Source organism: Sus scrofa, chromosome 16 (genome assembly GCF_054392235.1).
Source record: "Sus scrofa isolate SSC_HxYL_T2T_F1_AM1 chromosome 16, Sscrofa_HxYL_maternal_Yorkshire_Landrace_v2.0, whole genome shotgun sequence".
Classification (NCBI taxonomy): domain Eukaryota; kingdom Metazoa; phylum Chordata; class Mammalia; order Artiodactyla; family Suidae; genus Sus; species Sus scrofa.
The window spans coordinates 77,781,301-77,794,799 of NC_139398.1; the positions used below are offsets into that span (position 1 = coordinate 77,781,301).

Genomic DNA, 13,499 nt, shown 5'->3' on the forward strand with positions numbered 1-13,499 from the left:
TGGTCAAACCCTTGAAAACCAAAAACAAATAACTGTGAAAGATATAAAAGAAAAATGACTCATCATGTATGGAGGAAACAAAAGTATAATCACTAGCTGACTTCTCAGTGGAATGACATCTTCAAGGTGCTGAAATAAAAAAAATAAACAAGTCAATCATGAATTCTACATGCAATTAAACTAGCCGTCAAAGATGAAGGTGAAATAAAGATATTTGAAGATAAACAAAAATTGAGAGAAGCTGTTGTTAGCAGACCCACCTTCCAATAAATACTATAGGAAATCATCCTTTAAAAAAATAAAGGAAATGATGCTTGATAATAATTTGGATCTGTGGAAAGGAAAGAAGAACACGGGAAATAGTAAATGTATCAGTAAATATAAAAGACTGCATAATTTTTCCCTTTTAGTTTCTTTGAAAATCACAAGTGTGTTTAAAGTAATAAACATATTACTCTATTATTTTGTATATAACACATGTAGCTGTAACGTATATGATAATAACAGCAAAAAGGAAGGAGGAGGAAATGGAGTTCTGCTGGTGACGTGTTGCCATATTTTATCAGAATTAAGTCAGTATGGACCTGCAGAACACTGTGATATGTTAAAGGTTACTACTGTGAGCCAAAAAGCATGCACATGTGAGTCTGCACACATATACTCCCACACCCATACACACTAAGTAAACCTCATAAACTCACCTAAAAAAATCAACAAAGGAATTAAAATGGTCTACTAAAAATATTTACATAATCAAAGGAAACAGTATATGAGAAACAAAAGAATAAAAGGCATGTAGAAAACCAATTCCAAAATGACAGATATAATCCTAAGCATATCAGTAATTACATTAAGTTGCACTGGACTAAAAACTCCAATTAATAGGCAGAATGATGAGATGGAATTTAAAAGCATATTCTGTTTATAGGAGAAACACTTTATATTTAAAATACAAAACATCAAATGTAATAGGATAGGAAAGCTATACCAAGCAAACAGTAATCATAAGAAAGCTGGAGAGGCTATATTAAAATAGATTGTAATACAAGAAGTATCACTGGAGACATAGAGGGATAGTTCCTAATGACAAAAAGTTCAATTCATCAAAAAGATACAATAATTACAAACATACTTGAATATAACAAGAGATCCCCAAAATAGGTGAAGCAAAAAATTGACAAAACTAAAGGAGAAATAGACCCCTGAGTTATTATAGTTGAATATTTCAATATTTCTCAATAATTGCTAATACTAATAGATAATATCAGAAGAAGCAAGTCAGAGGGATAGAGAATGCTTGAGTTCTATCCAACAGCTAGAACACTCTACTCAACAAGAGTAGAATATACATTCTTCTCAAGTACACATGAAATATCCTATAGAATAGACCATATACACAAGGTGACAGAACAAGTCAGAATACAATTATAAGGACTGACGTCATACAAAGAATGTTCTTTGACCACAACAGAATTAAATTAGAAATCAAGAGGAGTTCCTGTCGTGGCGCAGTGGTTAACAAATCCGACTAGGAACCATGGGGTTGTGGGTTCTGTCCCTGGCCTTGCTCAGTGGGTTGAGGATCTGGCGTTGCCGTGAGCTGTGGTGTAGGCTGCAGACTCGGCTCAGATCCTGAGTTGCTGTGGCTCTGGCAGAGGCCGGCGGCTGCAGCTCAGATTCGACCCCTAGCCTGGGAACTTCCATATGCCCTGGGTACGGCCTTAGAAAAGACAAAAAGACAAAAAAATAAATAAATAAATAAATTAATTAAAAAAAAGAGCAGATGGAAATCTGGAACATTTCCACATAGCTAAAAATTAAACAACATGCTTCCAAATAACCCCTAAGTCAAAGAAGAAATCACCTGAGAATTAGAAAATACCTTTTACCGAATGAATATAAAATCATGGCACAGAAAAATTAATGGAAGGTAGGTAAAGCAGTGCATGGAGACACATTTATAACTTTAAATGCTTCTGTTAGAAAGGAAACAAGATTTGGGAGTTCCCATTGTGACTCAGTGGTAATGTACACAACCAATATCCATGAGGATGTGGGTCTGATCCCTGGCCCTACTTAGTGGGTTAAGGATCTGGCACTGCCATGAGCCATGGTGTAGGTCACAGACTTGGCTCAGATCCTGCATTGCTGTGGCTGTAGTGTAGGCTGGCAGCTGTAGCTCTGATTCAATGCTTAGCCTGGGAACTTCCATATGGCACACATGTGGCCCTAAAAAGCAAAAACAAACAAACAAAAACAACAAGATTTAAAATCAGTAACCTAAAAAAGTCAATTAACTAGGCTTTCACCTAGAAAGAAAAAGAGCAAATCAAACCCAAAGTAAATAGAATGAAAGGAATAATAAAGATCACATCAGAAATCTTAAACACAAAAAAACAAACAGCAAAATACTTGAGAAAATCAGTGGAAGTTAAGGTTGGTTCTTGGAAAAGATAAGGAGTTGATAAAAATTTTAATAAAATGACCAAGAAAAAAGAGAACAGATACAGACTATCAAAATTAGGAATGAAAAAATACTCTGAACAGAAATTTAAAAGATTATAAAGGAATATTATGAACAACCTTATGCTGAAATGTTCAAATTCATAGAAGTTACAAAATTGACTTCAAAAGAAATGTAAAACCTGAATAGACCTATATCAAATAAAGACATTATTTAATTGAGTTCTTTAAAAATCTTCTTACAAAGGGAAGTGTAGCTTCAGGTGGCTTTACTGGTGAATTCTATCAACATGTAAGGAACTATTCGAATAATACCAGTCCAACACAAAACCTTTCAAAACCAGAAGTCAATGGAACACTTTCCAGATCATTTTACCCTGGTAGCAAAGTTTGATGTCACAAAAAAAGTACAGATCAACACCTACCATGAATATAAATGCTAAAATTCTTAAAAGAATAGCAACTGGGTCCAATAATGTATACATTATGACCAAGTGGGTGCATCCAATAATGCATGTCAGTTTAACATCTGAATATCAATTAATGTAATAATACACATAGTATTAAAAGAATAAAACAGGGGTCAGAAAACTATAGCCTACAGTCCAAATCTGGCATGAATTTGATTTTTGTAAATAAAGTTTTATTGGAACACAATTATGCCTTCTCATTTACATGTGGTCTTCCATGCTACAACAGCAGTTGATTGGTTGCAACAGAGATCATATAGCTCACAAAATTAGAAATACTTAATATATGGCCCTTTCTGGAAAATGTTGCAGACCCCTGGAACAAAGGAGAATATGATAATCTCAATGGATGTAGAAAAAGCTTTTGATAAAATGTCAATATTTACAATACACCACAAATCAAATCATTTGCAACCATGTAAATTTAAAAGGAAAAATTTTAGGAGTTCTCACTGTGGCTCAGAGGTTATGAACCCGACTAGAATCCATGAGGATGCAGGTTTGATCCTCAGCCCTGCTCAGTGAGTAAAGGATCTGGCGTTGCGGTGAGCTCCAGCGTAAGTCACAGATGTGGCTTGGATCTGGTGTTGCTGTGGCTGTGGTGTAGGGCAGCCTAGGAACTTCTATACGGCACAAGTGTGGCACTAAAAAAGACAAAAAGAATAAAAAAAGAAAAAATTTAGATGTGAATTTTAAAAAAGAGAAAGTATTTGATTAAACCCAACAAACATTCATGATAAAGCTCTCAACAAACTACGAATAGAAAGAAACTTCCTTAATTTGATAAAAGGCAGCTACATAAAACCCATAGTAAACATCATGCATAAATATAAGAGACACTGCAGAGATTCCTTGCAGTGCAGCAGGTTAAGGATCCAGCATTGTCACTGCTGTGGCATGGGTTTGATCCCTGGCCTGGGAATTTCTGTGTGCCATGAGCACAGGGAAAAAGAAAAAGACATTGCTTTCCCTCTAACACTGGGTACAAGGCAAGTATGTCCACTCTCACCACTTGTATTGTACATTAGACTAGAGCTTCTAGCCAATGTGATGAGGTAACGAATATAAAATCAATACACAATCAACTAGAAATGAAATTAAGAAAACAACTGCATTCATAACAGCATCCAAAATTGAAATATTTAGAATAAATTTAACAAACGAATGGAATGGATTAGCAATGAGATCCTGCTGCATAGCACTGGAAACCATTATGTCTAGTCACTTACGATGGAGCATGATAATGTGTGAAAATAGAATGTTTACATGTATGTATAACTGGGTCACCATGCTGTACAGTAGGAAAGAAAATTGTATTGGGGAAATAACAAATAAATAAATAAAATGCCTAAACAAACAAAAAACAAAAGAAGTGTAGAACCATATACTGAAAATTATGTTGTCAAGAAACATTAGAGACTGAAATAGGCAGACATATATCCCACATCTGCAAAATGAAGATTCAATATTGCTCAGAAGTCTATTTTTCCAAAACTTATCTATAGATTCAATACAATTCTTATCTAAATCAGCAGTCTTGCTTTTTTAGGTAAAAAAATGATAGGCTAAAACTAAAATTTATATGAAAATCCAAAGGACCAACACTAGCTGATATGATTTTGAAAAAGAACTATGAGAACTTATATAACCTAACCCCCCAAATTACCATAAAGATATAGTAATCAAGACAATGTGGTATTGACATAAAGACAGATATAAATCAAAGGAACAGAACAAAATGCAGAAATAAAGTCATGCATATATTGTCAATTAATTTTCAACAAATATACTAAGGTAATTCAATGGGAAATGGTTAGTCTTTTCAGCAAATAGTACTGAAACAACTGTACGGTGTAAGGTAAGAATCTAGATTCTTTCTTTGAGTAAAAATTAACTTGAGAAGCTCTCTTACGGAGCAGCAGGTTAAAGATCCAGCATTGTCACTGCAGTGGCTCTGGTCACTGGTGTGGCATGCATTTGATCCTTGGCCCACGAACTTCCACATCATATGCCATGGCTACAGCAAAAAAAAAAAAAAAAAAGGAAGAAGAAAAAAAAGAGAGAGAGAAAGGAAGAGTGAAATAAACTACGGGCTGGAATAAAATATTTTCAAAACATATTTCTAATAAAGAACTTACATCCAGAATATATTAAGGATCCTTAAAAATTAGCAATAAGAAAACCAATAACCCAATCTAAATAGCAGGCAAAAGAAGCCTTTAACAGACCTAGGCAATGAAGATACATAAATATCAACTAAACATATGAAGAGATGTGCAACATCTTTATTCATTGTGGAAATGTAGTTCTAAAACATAATTATTTACTACTATACACTACTACATATATATATATATTCCATATATACTATATAGAATGAACAAAATTTAAAAGGCTTTTAAAATATTTAGGTGTTAGAGAAGAGGTAGAGGAACTGGGATCCTCATATATTGTAGGCAGAAATGTAAAATGATTCATTTTGCAAACCAGTTTGGCAGTTCTGTAAAACATTATACATTAACTTGCACATAACCTAGCAGTTCAGCTCCTAGGTGCCTACCCAAGAAAGATGCAAATCTATGTACCCACAAATATTTGTACATGAATGGACATCATATTCATAATAGCCAAAACCTATAAATAATAAAAATGCCCATCAACCAGTGAGTGGATGAAGAAAATGACTGGTAGACATCTTAGAATAAAATATCCATGTATAATTTAGTATTTCCATACTATGCAATACTACTCTGTAATAAAAAACTACTTATACATTAAACTGGGATGAATCTCAAAAACATTATGCTAAGTTAAAGAAGCCAGACATATAAGCCTATATATTATGTAATTCTATTTATATGAAATTTCTAAAAAAGGTCAAATTATAGGGCAAAAAGCATATAAGTGGTTGTCCAGGGTTGAAGGTAGGAGCAGATATAAACAGCAAATGGGAACAAGGGGACTTTTAAAGTTATCTTACCCTAACTTTTTGGAGGTGATGAAAATGTTCTGAAAATGGATTTTAGTGATTATTACATAAGTCTATAAATATTTTAAAACTCATTGAATCATACATTTAATTGTAAACATGATATATAAATCAAACCCAAGTAAAGTTTTATTAAAAAAAACCCTTGCTTTCTCCCTATACTCCCAATATACTGTGACAGAGGACTGTCACATCACTTGTTTTTCATTATTTATTTAGATTGGAATATGAACTAGTCTTGCACAAAATCAACACTAACATGATTTATTTATTTGCCTCTTTCCTTAGTCTTTGTTTTTGTCAGTGGGTCTCAAAGTGTGGTCCAGGGACTGACTCTCAGTGTCTGCTAGGTTAATGCTACTTTCATAATAATTCCTAGACAATATTTGCCTTTTACTTCACATTCTGAGTGTACACTGAAATGTTCTAGAGCCTATATGACGTGAATCACAACAATTGAATGCAGAAGTTTGTTTTTTTGAATAAGTCAGATACTAGATTCATAACACCACTCTTCCGGTTTGGGGGAAAACACTTTTATCATGAAAACATGTTAACACGCAATGGATTTATTATTGATATTTAAAATGAATTGACAACTATTTTCTATGTCCTTACTTTTTACTTATAATATGGCAAATACTGACAGATAAAGACACATAAATAAAAGCTCTTTGGAATCTTCAATCATTTTTGTGGACATAATGGTTCCTAAGTTGAAAGTGTGAGAACCACTGCTCTTGTCTACTTGCAGGTGTAAGAATCCTATTTTAAAAAAAAAAAAATATATATATATATGCATATATATATATATATATATATTTTTTTAAAGCAAGACCTATCACATATGAGAGTTCTGGGCCAAGGACTGAATCTGAGCCGCAGCTGCAGCAACATCAGATCCTTTAACCCACTGCACAGGGCCAGGGATCAAACCCAAGCCTCTGCAGGGACCAGAGTCACTGCAGTTGGATTCTTAACCCATTGCACCACAGTGGGAACTCCCAATTTGCCACATTTGACAGCAGGAGATTAGAAAGAGAATTGAGGGGAGTTCCCATCATGGTGCAGTGGAAATGAATCTGACTAGGAACCATGAGGTTGCCGGTTCGATCCCTGGCCTTGCTCAGTGGGTTAAGGATCCCACGTTGTCATGAGCTATGGTGTAGGTTGCAGATGAGGCTTGGATCTGGCACTGCTGTGGCTGTGGTGTAGGCCAGCGGCTACAGCTCCAATTCAACCCCTAGCCTGGGAACCTCCATTTGCCACAGGTGCAGCCCTCAAAATACAAAAAAAAAAAAAAAAAAAAAAAAAAAAACTGAGGCAAGTCTTTGACAGGTAATTTGTCTTCATGGCACAAATCATTTCGCTTAAAGATAGATCTGTAGATTTTAATCAGGATATCAGTTAGAAATATAATAAATGTTAATAGAAGATTTCTTTCCTCTTTTTCTTGGTGATATTTAATGGAAACAAAGGATTTAAAGCACTGCTCAGCATCAAAGTAAACCCTTAATATAGCTAGTGATTATTACTATTTTATTATTAGACTAGGCGTCCTTATTCATCCAGCAAGTATTGATTAAATGTCTTACATGCCAGGCTCTGATTTGCATTGGAGATTCAGTAATGAACAAAACAGTTTGCCCACAGAGGAGTATATAATAAAGTGGGGGAGGCAGCAGAATTACATAAAGAAATATGAATTGTGGTGAGAGCTTTAAAGGAAGTGATAGAGGTATGAGTTCATAAATGAGATTTGACTTGATTTTAAGTCAGAGAACAAGTCTTTGAGGAAGTCCTAGCTGAGCTGCATTTGAAATATGAGCGGGAGGCGTTAAGGAGACACAAGGGAGAAACAGAAGTGAGGGCATATTCAAACATCTTTGGAGTAGGAGAAAAAAATAAGATGCAGCATAGACGAAGCCAGGGCTAGAGTGGCAAGGAGGTGAACTAGAGCTCAAGCCATTTGGGGCTTTATATTTGCCAGGAATATTAAACTTTTATTGTGTGGCCCGTGGAGAGCCATGAGAAGATTCTGGAGAGCCAGGTGTGGACAGAACTAGATTTGTAATTTTGAAAGATTCCTGGCAGCTGAAGCGTGGGGCAAAAGTAAAAAGCAGGAAGCCTATTTACAGAGCTTTAACAGTATCCAGGTGAAAGCTGACGTAAGATGAGAACAGAGTAATGGCGGCAGAAACCCAAAGAAGTGGATAAATTTGGGATTTTGCAAGTAGGGCCCACAGGAGTGGTGATTATTGGAAAGTTTAGCAGAGCGATCATACAAGTTGAACACTCTTCTTCCCTGCAAGATCAACTAATGCGGTTATTGAGAAGTTGCAAAATTTCCCCTTTCCACTTGGCACACATCCAAAATTCCCTACGAAGGCCAGGACCTGCTGTGTAACAGCAAAAACCCGCACAAAAGGCTCAGATCCTTAGCTCCTGTGGAAAGACTCACGCGACTTTATCCCCAGTAGGTCAGTGGCTTGGAACCTTACGGTTTCCTGGGCAACGCCATTGTTGGGTGCTCCGGGCGGGGGAGGGGTAACCAAGGACAACGGCCGGAAGAGAACTCTGGAAGAGAGAGAAAGTCACAGGGGGAAAATGGGCAGCACGTGCTGGTGCTCCGGTCATCGCGAGTGATTCGAGGGCTTGACACGAGGCGAGCGCAGAGGGCGGGAGAGGCTGGAGAACGCGCCTGTGATTGGCAGGCCAGGGATAACGGGACGCTTGTGATTGGGCGAGGCCAAGACGAAGGGCTGCTTTTTGAACCGCGTAGGGTTCTGGGTAGCAAAGGCCTTGGAAGGGTCTTAACTGAAAGGGGGAGGGGGAAGGTCGCCAACAAACGGCTGAGCTCACAATCCGGGCCGGGACTAGGCCGGGACGTCCCCCTCCCCCCATGGAGAGAGCCAGGCCGGAGCCGCCGCCTCAGCCCCGCCAACTGCCGCGGGCGACCCCGCCGCGCCCGCTGCGCCCCGCTCCTCCCCCGCTGCCCGTCGAGGGAGTTTCTTTTAGGGCAGCGGCCGTGGAGCCCTCTCCGTCGCCGCCCGCCCCATGCGCGGCCGCCATTGCGACCGTGGCCTCGTCGTACGGGGAGGCCCCGGCGTCGAGCGTACAGCCCGCGGCACGGCGGCTCCTGCAGGTGAAGCCTGAGCAGGTGTTGCTTTTGCCCCCAGGGCCACCACTGCCTCAGACCCGGGAAGAAGGCGCAGCCTCCTCACCCGCGCAGGCGCGGCTGCTGCAGCTGAGGCCCGAGCTGCTTCTGCTGCCGCCACCGCTGCCAGCGTCCGAGGGCGCCCCCAGCAGGCCCGAGTTGCAGCCCCGGACCCTGCACGTTAAGGCGGAGAAGCAAGAGTTGGGGCCCGGCTTGGATCCGTCGGTGGGGCCTCGGAGGGTCTTTGAGGCAGGCCCTAAGGTCTCCAGGGCTACCAAGGTGGAAGGCCCCGGGCCGGACCTCGACAGCAGCCGAGGGGAAGAGAAGGGCAAGTTAGAGGCGGAGGAGGCCATGAGCTACACGCTGAAAGGCGGGGAAGGCAAAAGCTTAGCGGCCCTCAGAGAAGGAGTCATCAAAACGGAAGAGCCCGAGAGACTCCGCGACGACTGCAGGCTTGGCACAGAGTCCGCGTCCAATGGTCTGGTCCATGGCAGCAAGGATGTCATCCTGACCCAACCGTCTAGTGCCTTTGGGCCCCACCAACAGGACCTCAGGATCCCTTTGACTCTTCACACCGTACCGCCTGGGGCTCGGATCCAATTTCAGGGACCTCCACCCTCAGAGCTGATACGGTTGACCAAGGTCCCCTTAACACCAGTGCCTATTAAAATGCAGTCCTTACTGGAGCCTTCTGTAAAAATTGAAACCAAAGATGTCCCGCTCACCGTGCTTCCCTCAGATGCAGGTATTAGACGGCAGGGGAATCAATCTGGTTTTCAAACTTCGTCTATTGCCCCATAGCTGACATGTCAGCTGTTGAGAAGCCTAACCTAGAGAAATAAAATCTTGGATTCAGGGCAGTCTTCCCAGGTATCACTTCTGACTTGTACATATACCAGTAAAATACACTAACCATTCAAGATACCCAAACATTAAAAACAATCTCTTTTAAGGCCTAGTGAAGGATGAGATTTAAATGTGACTAATGGTTACACACAAAAATAGAAATATCTTTGCTGGTAACATAAAGCTCAGTTTATATGCAAGAAATAATCAACAGTTTACTGTATTATAGTGGCTCAGTATTTTTATGTGTATCAAGAAACAAATAGTATTTAATGGAAAAATGTTAATAAACAAGAGTTTATACTGGATTGAGACGTGATTTATCTTTAAAATGAAGAGTAAAAAATTTTCTAGGAGTAAGCAGTGTATAATTTATTGTAACAGTATTCTAAAAGCTAAGGATTTATAGAAATAAAATGAGAATACTATAAAATAAGAAAAACTTTTCAAAGAAATGACCATACTTACAGCAGTAACAATTATAAGTAGGTCTTTTATTTCTACCCATTATTGCAAAATAGATACCTAGATTTAATTCACACAGAATACTATGCCAATGAATGTCATGTCAATCTTCAGTTCACATTTTCATGAGCTTTTATATTGTTTTTGTTCTTGTTTTCTTTACTGATTCTTCCTTCCCACCGCACCCTCTTGCTTTTTCTGTTCATTAGTTTTTGGGTTTTTTTTTTGTTTGTTTTGTTTGTTTTTGCTTTTTAGGGCCAAACCTGCAGCATATGGAAGTTCCCAGGCTAGGGGTCGAATCAGAGCTGTAGCTACCGGCCTATACCACAGCTCATAGCAATACAATTTGAGTGATGTCTGCGACCTACAGCACAGCTCACAGCAATGCCAGATCCTTAACCCACTGAGCGAGGCCAGGGATCAAACCAACATTATCATGGATATTAATTAGGTTCGTTACCACTGAGCCACAACAGGAACTCCTCTCTTCATTAGTTTTTAAGCTTTGATGTCATTTTGTAAAGAAGAGAAAGGGAAAGCTTTTAAAATAATACATATTTCACCCTTTGTGCATTTTAAAATTTTATGTATTAACCCTAAAATGGAAAGAAACAACATGTTAAGTTTATATACAGTTGTTTTTGATGAATTTTGTAAGAGACATGAATTTAACCATCTTCCCTTTACTGTAATTTCAGCTGTCTCTGTGACATTCGGAAAGTCAACTTTTATTATTTTCCTCTTATTTTTCTCCCAGGACATGGGACTAGTGTTAATGACCCACCTTAGCAGGTGCTTATCCTTAATAATGAAATGTAACTATAAGAAGTTTCTTTGTTGGAATGGACACTCCAGCAGCATGTAAATGAGTTCTTTAAACTTTTAGGGTATACCCACCTAGTGCTAGGATTATACTCATGAGTAAGTCATAGTTCCGGTTCCCCAGTAATAGAATATTTTTAATGGGAAATAAACTAAATGTTAACTATCGTTAGAGGTACTAATATAACTCAAAGAAGTAATAAGCCAGCAGTTTACTGTGTCTTCAATATATTACTTCTACAATATCTTCAGCAATATTACTCATTTTGAGGAAAAGAGTCATTCTAAGCCACAGGTTAGAATGCTGAATTCAAGCGTTATGAGGAATTCTGGAATACTGGCAATTCTTTGGCTATATTGAAGTGTATTATTTTCTCCAGATATTTAAAAAGTAAATATGAAGGAGATGCACTTCACTTTAAAATTGTGTGTGTGTGTATGGCCCATTAATTTAGTCTCTTAATTTTTGTCATATAGGAATACCTGATACTCCATTCAGTAAGGACAGAAATGGTCATGTGAAGCGACCCATGAATGCATTTATGGTTTGGGCAAGGATCCACCGGCCAGCACTAGCCAAAGCTAACCCAGCAGCCAACAATGCAGAAATCAGTGTCCAGCTTGGGTTGGAATGGAACAAACTTAGTGAAGAACAAAAGAAACCGTATTATGATGAAGCACAAAAGATTAAAGAAAAGCACAGAGAGGAATTTCCTGGTAATCAAATGAAATGAACAAAGCCTCTTTCTAATTTCTTTTAAATTAACTTGTCTAGGTAAAGATTAGGTTAGGTTGAGATTGTAATTTTTTTCTAATTTCATATGTACAGTAGAGAGAATAATGGCTAATACTGTAGTAATGATTGAACTGATACCGGGCATGAGTTTTCTTAAGCAGAACAAAGGTCGCTCTCATATTTGCAAACTAATGCAAACTTGGGACATACAGTTTAACTGCAGTTTTGATTAAATATATACATGTAAACTTAAGGTAAAGCTCTGGAGTTCTAGGCTATAATTTTTCAAATATGCTGGAAAATGAAGTGTTCAGATCCTAGCAACAGAAAAAATATGCAGTGCACATTATAGGCATTAACACTATACTCCATTTTAATATTATATGCTTATCAGAACATAGTCCTGCCTTCTGATTGCTCGGCTTATCCTCCTCATGATATTGTTTAAAATAAATTCTGATTTTCTCCCCAGCAATGAGGACACTGATACTAAGCTTGAGTAAAAGCACAGTATATGCCCAACATATTGTGCATGGTGGGAAAATAATTTTTCCATACTAGTAGCAGAGACGTTCTAGAGGGAGTGGTCAGAGGCAGCGGTTACAGGAGACTAGTGATTTGCCCGGTTACACAGCAGATCACTACAATTGCCATAACTCCACTTTTCTGAGTTTGAAAGGAGATTGGGTGGTTTGTGGACTTGGAGACTGCCAAGTCTAAGAGAGTGATTCTTCCTGAAGGAGGCATACAAATAGTGACTGGTCATTAGTAACCACCTCATTGTAAAATATAGACAATTTTATCTTATAGAAAGTGAGGAAACAGAAGGAAATAAATAGTATCGTACTGGGACATTGTTTTATAGGTGGAGAAAAAGCTTTGGGATTCAAACTCATTGCCTTTACTGTTGATTTTACTACAAATTCAGTATGTGTCTTAGGTTACAAGACATTTGCCCTTGTTCTTCCTTTGAATTATGGATTTCAACATTGGCCACTAGCTAGGAGCCACATGGATATATATGTATGATAAAATGCACAGGAAATAGTATCATAGGGGTGGAAAAGATACTTTAGATAATTAAGACCTAGAAGGGTTTTAGACTTTTAATGTGAAAAGAATTACTTAAAGCCTAAATAGGATTCATATGTTTGAATTAAAAATAGTTTATCTTCTTTTATAGGTTGGGTTTATCAGCCTCGACCAGGGAAGAGAAAACGCTTCCCTCTAAGTGTTTCCAATGTATTTTCTGGTACAACACAGAATATCATCTCTACAAATCCTACAACAATTTATCCTTATCGCTCACCTACCTACTCTGTGGTAATTCCCAGCCTACAGAACACCATCACTCATCCAGTTGGTGAGTTGGTTTTATTGTAAATTACAATTTTTTAAATGGCTGTGTGATAATTTTACTTCTTAACTTGCAATTTTGTTTCTGTTAGCTTAAAGATTCAGAAAACAGTATTAAGGAAAAAAATCAGAAAGGCAAAGTATTCAATCAGAGATGGAAAAATTTCAGTAGATATCAAAACCCTTGATTTGCCA

General features: G+C 38.2%; 1 protein-coding gene and 1 long non-coding RNA gene across 2 annotated transcripts in view; one reads left to right on the forward strand and one right to left on the reverse strand.

The window, feature by feature from the left end:
* Positions 1-904: 904 nt before the first annotated feature.
* LOC146395669 (uncharacterized) lies at positions 905-8,553 on the reverse strand. Its single transcript, XR_014830978.1, has 3 exons — positions 8,424-8,553; positions 3,387-3,577; positions 905-3,249 (listed from the first exon to the last, which is right to left on the reverse strand). It is a non-coding gene; the product is annotated as an uncharacterized LOC146395669 (long non-coding RNA).
* A 164-nt stretch (positions 8,554-8,717) lies between these two features.
* SOX30 (SRY-box transcription factor 30) overlaps positions 8,718-13,499 on the forward strand; it is a 35,673-nt gene continuing 30,891 nt past the window's right edge. Inside the window, exons 1-3 of the mRNA XM_003134105.6 lie at positions 8,718-9,824; positions 11,690-11,929; positions 13,132-13,311. Coding sequence (XP_003134153.2) covers positions 8,825-9,824; positions 11,690-11,929; positions 13,132-13,311 — 1,420 coding nt within the window. The 5' untranslated portion in view covers positions 8,718-8,824. The remainder of the gene's footprint in view (positions 9,825-11,689; positions 11,930-13,131; positions 13,312-13,499) is intronic.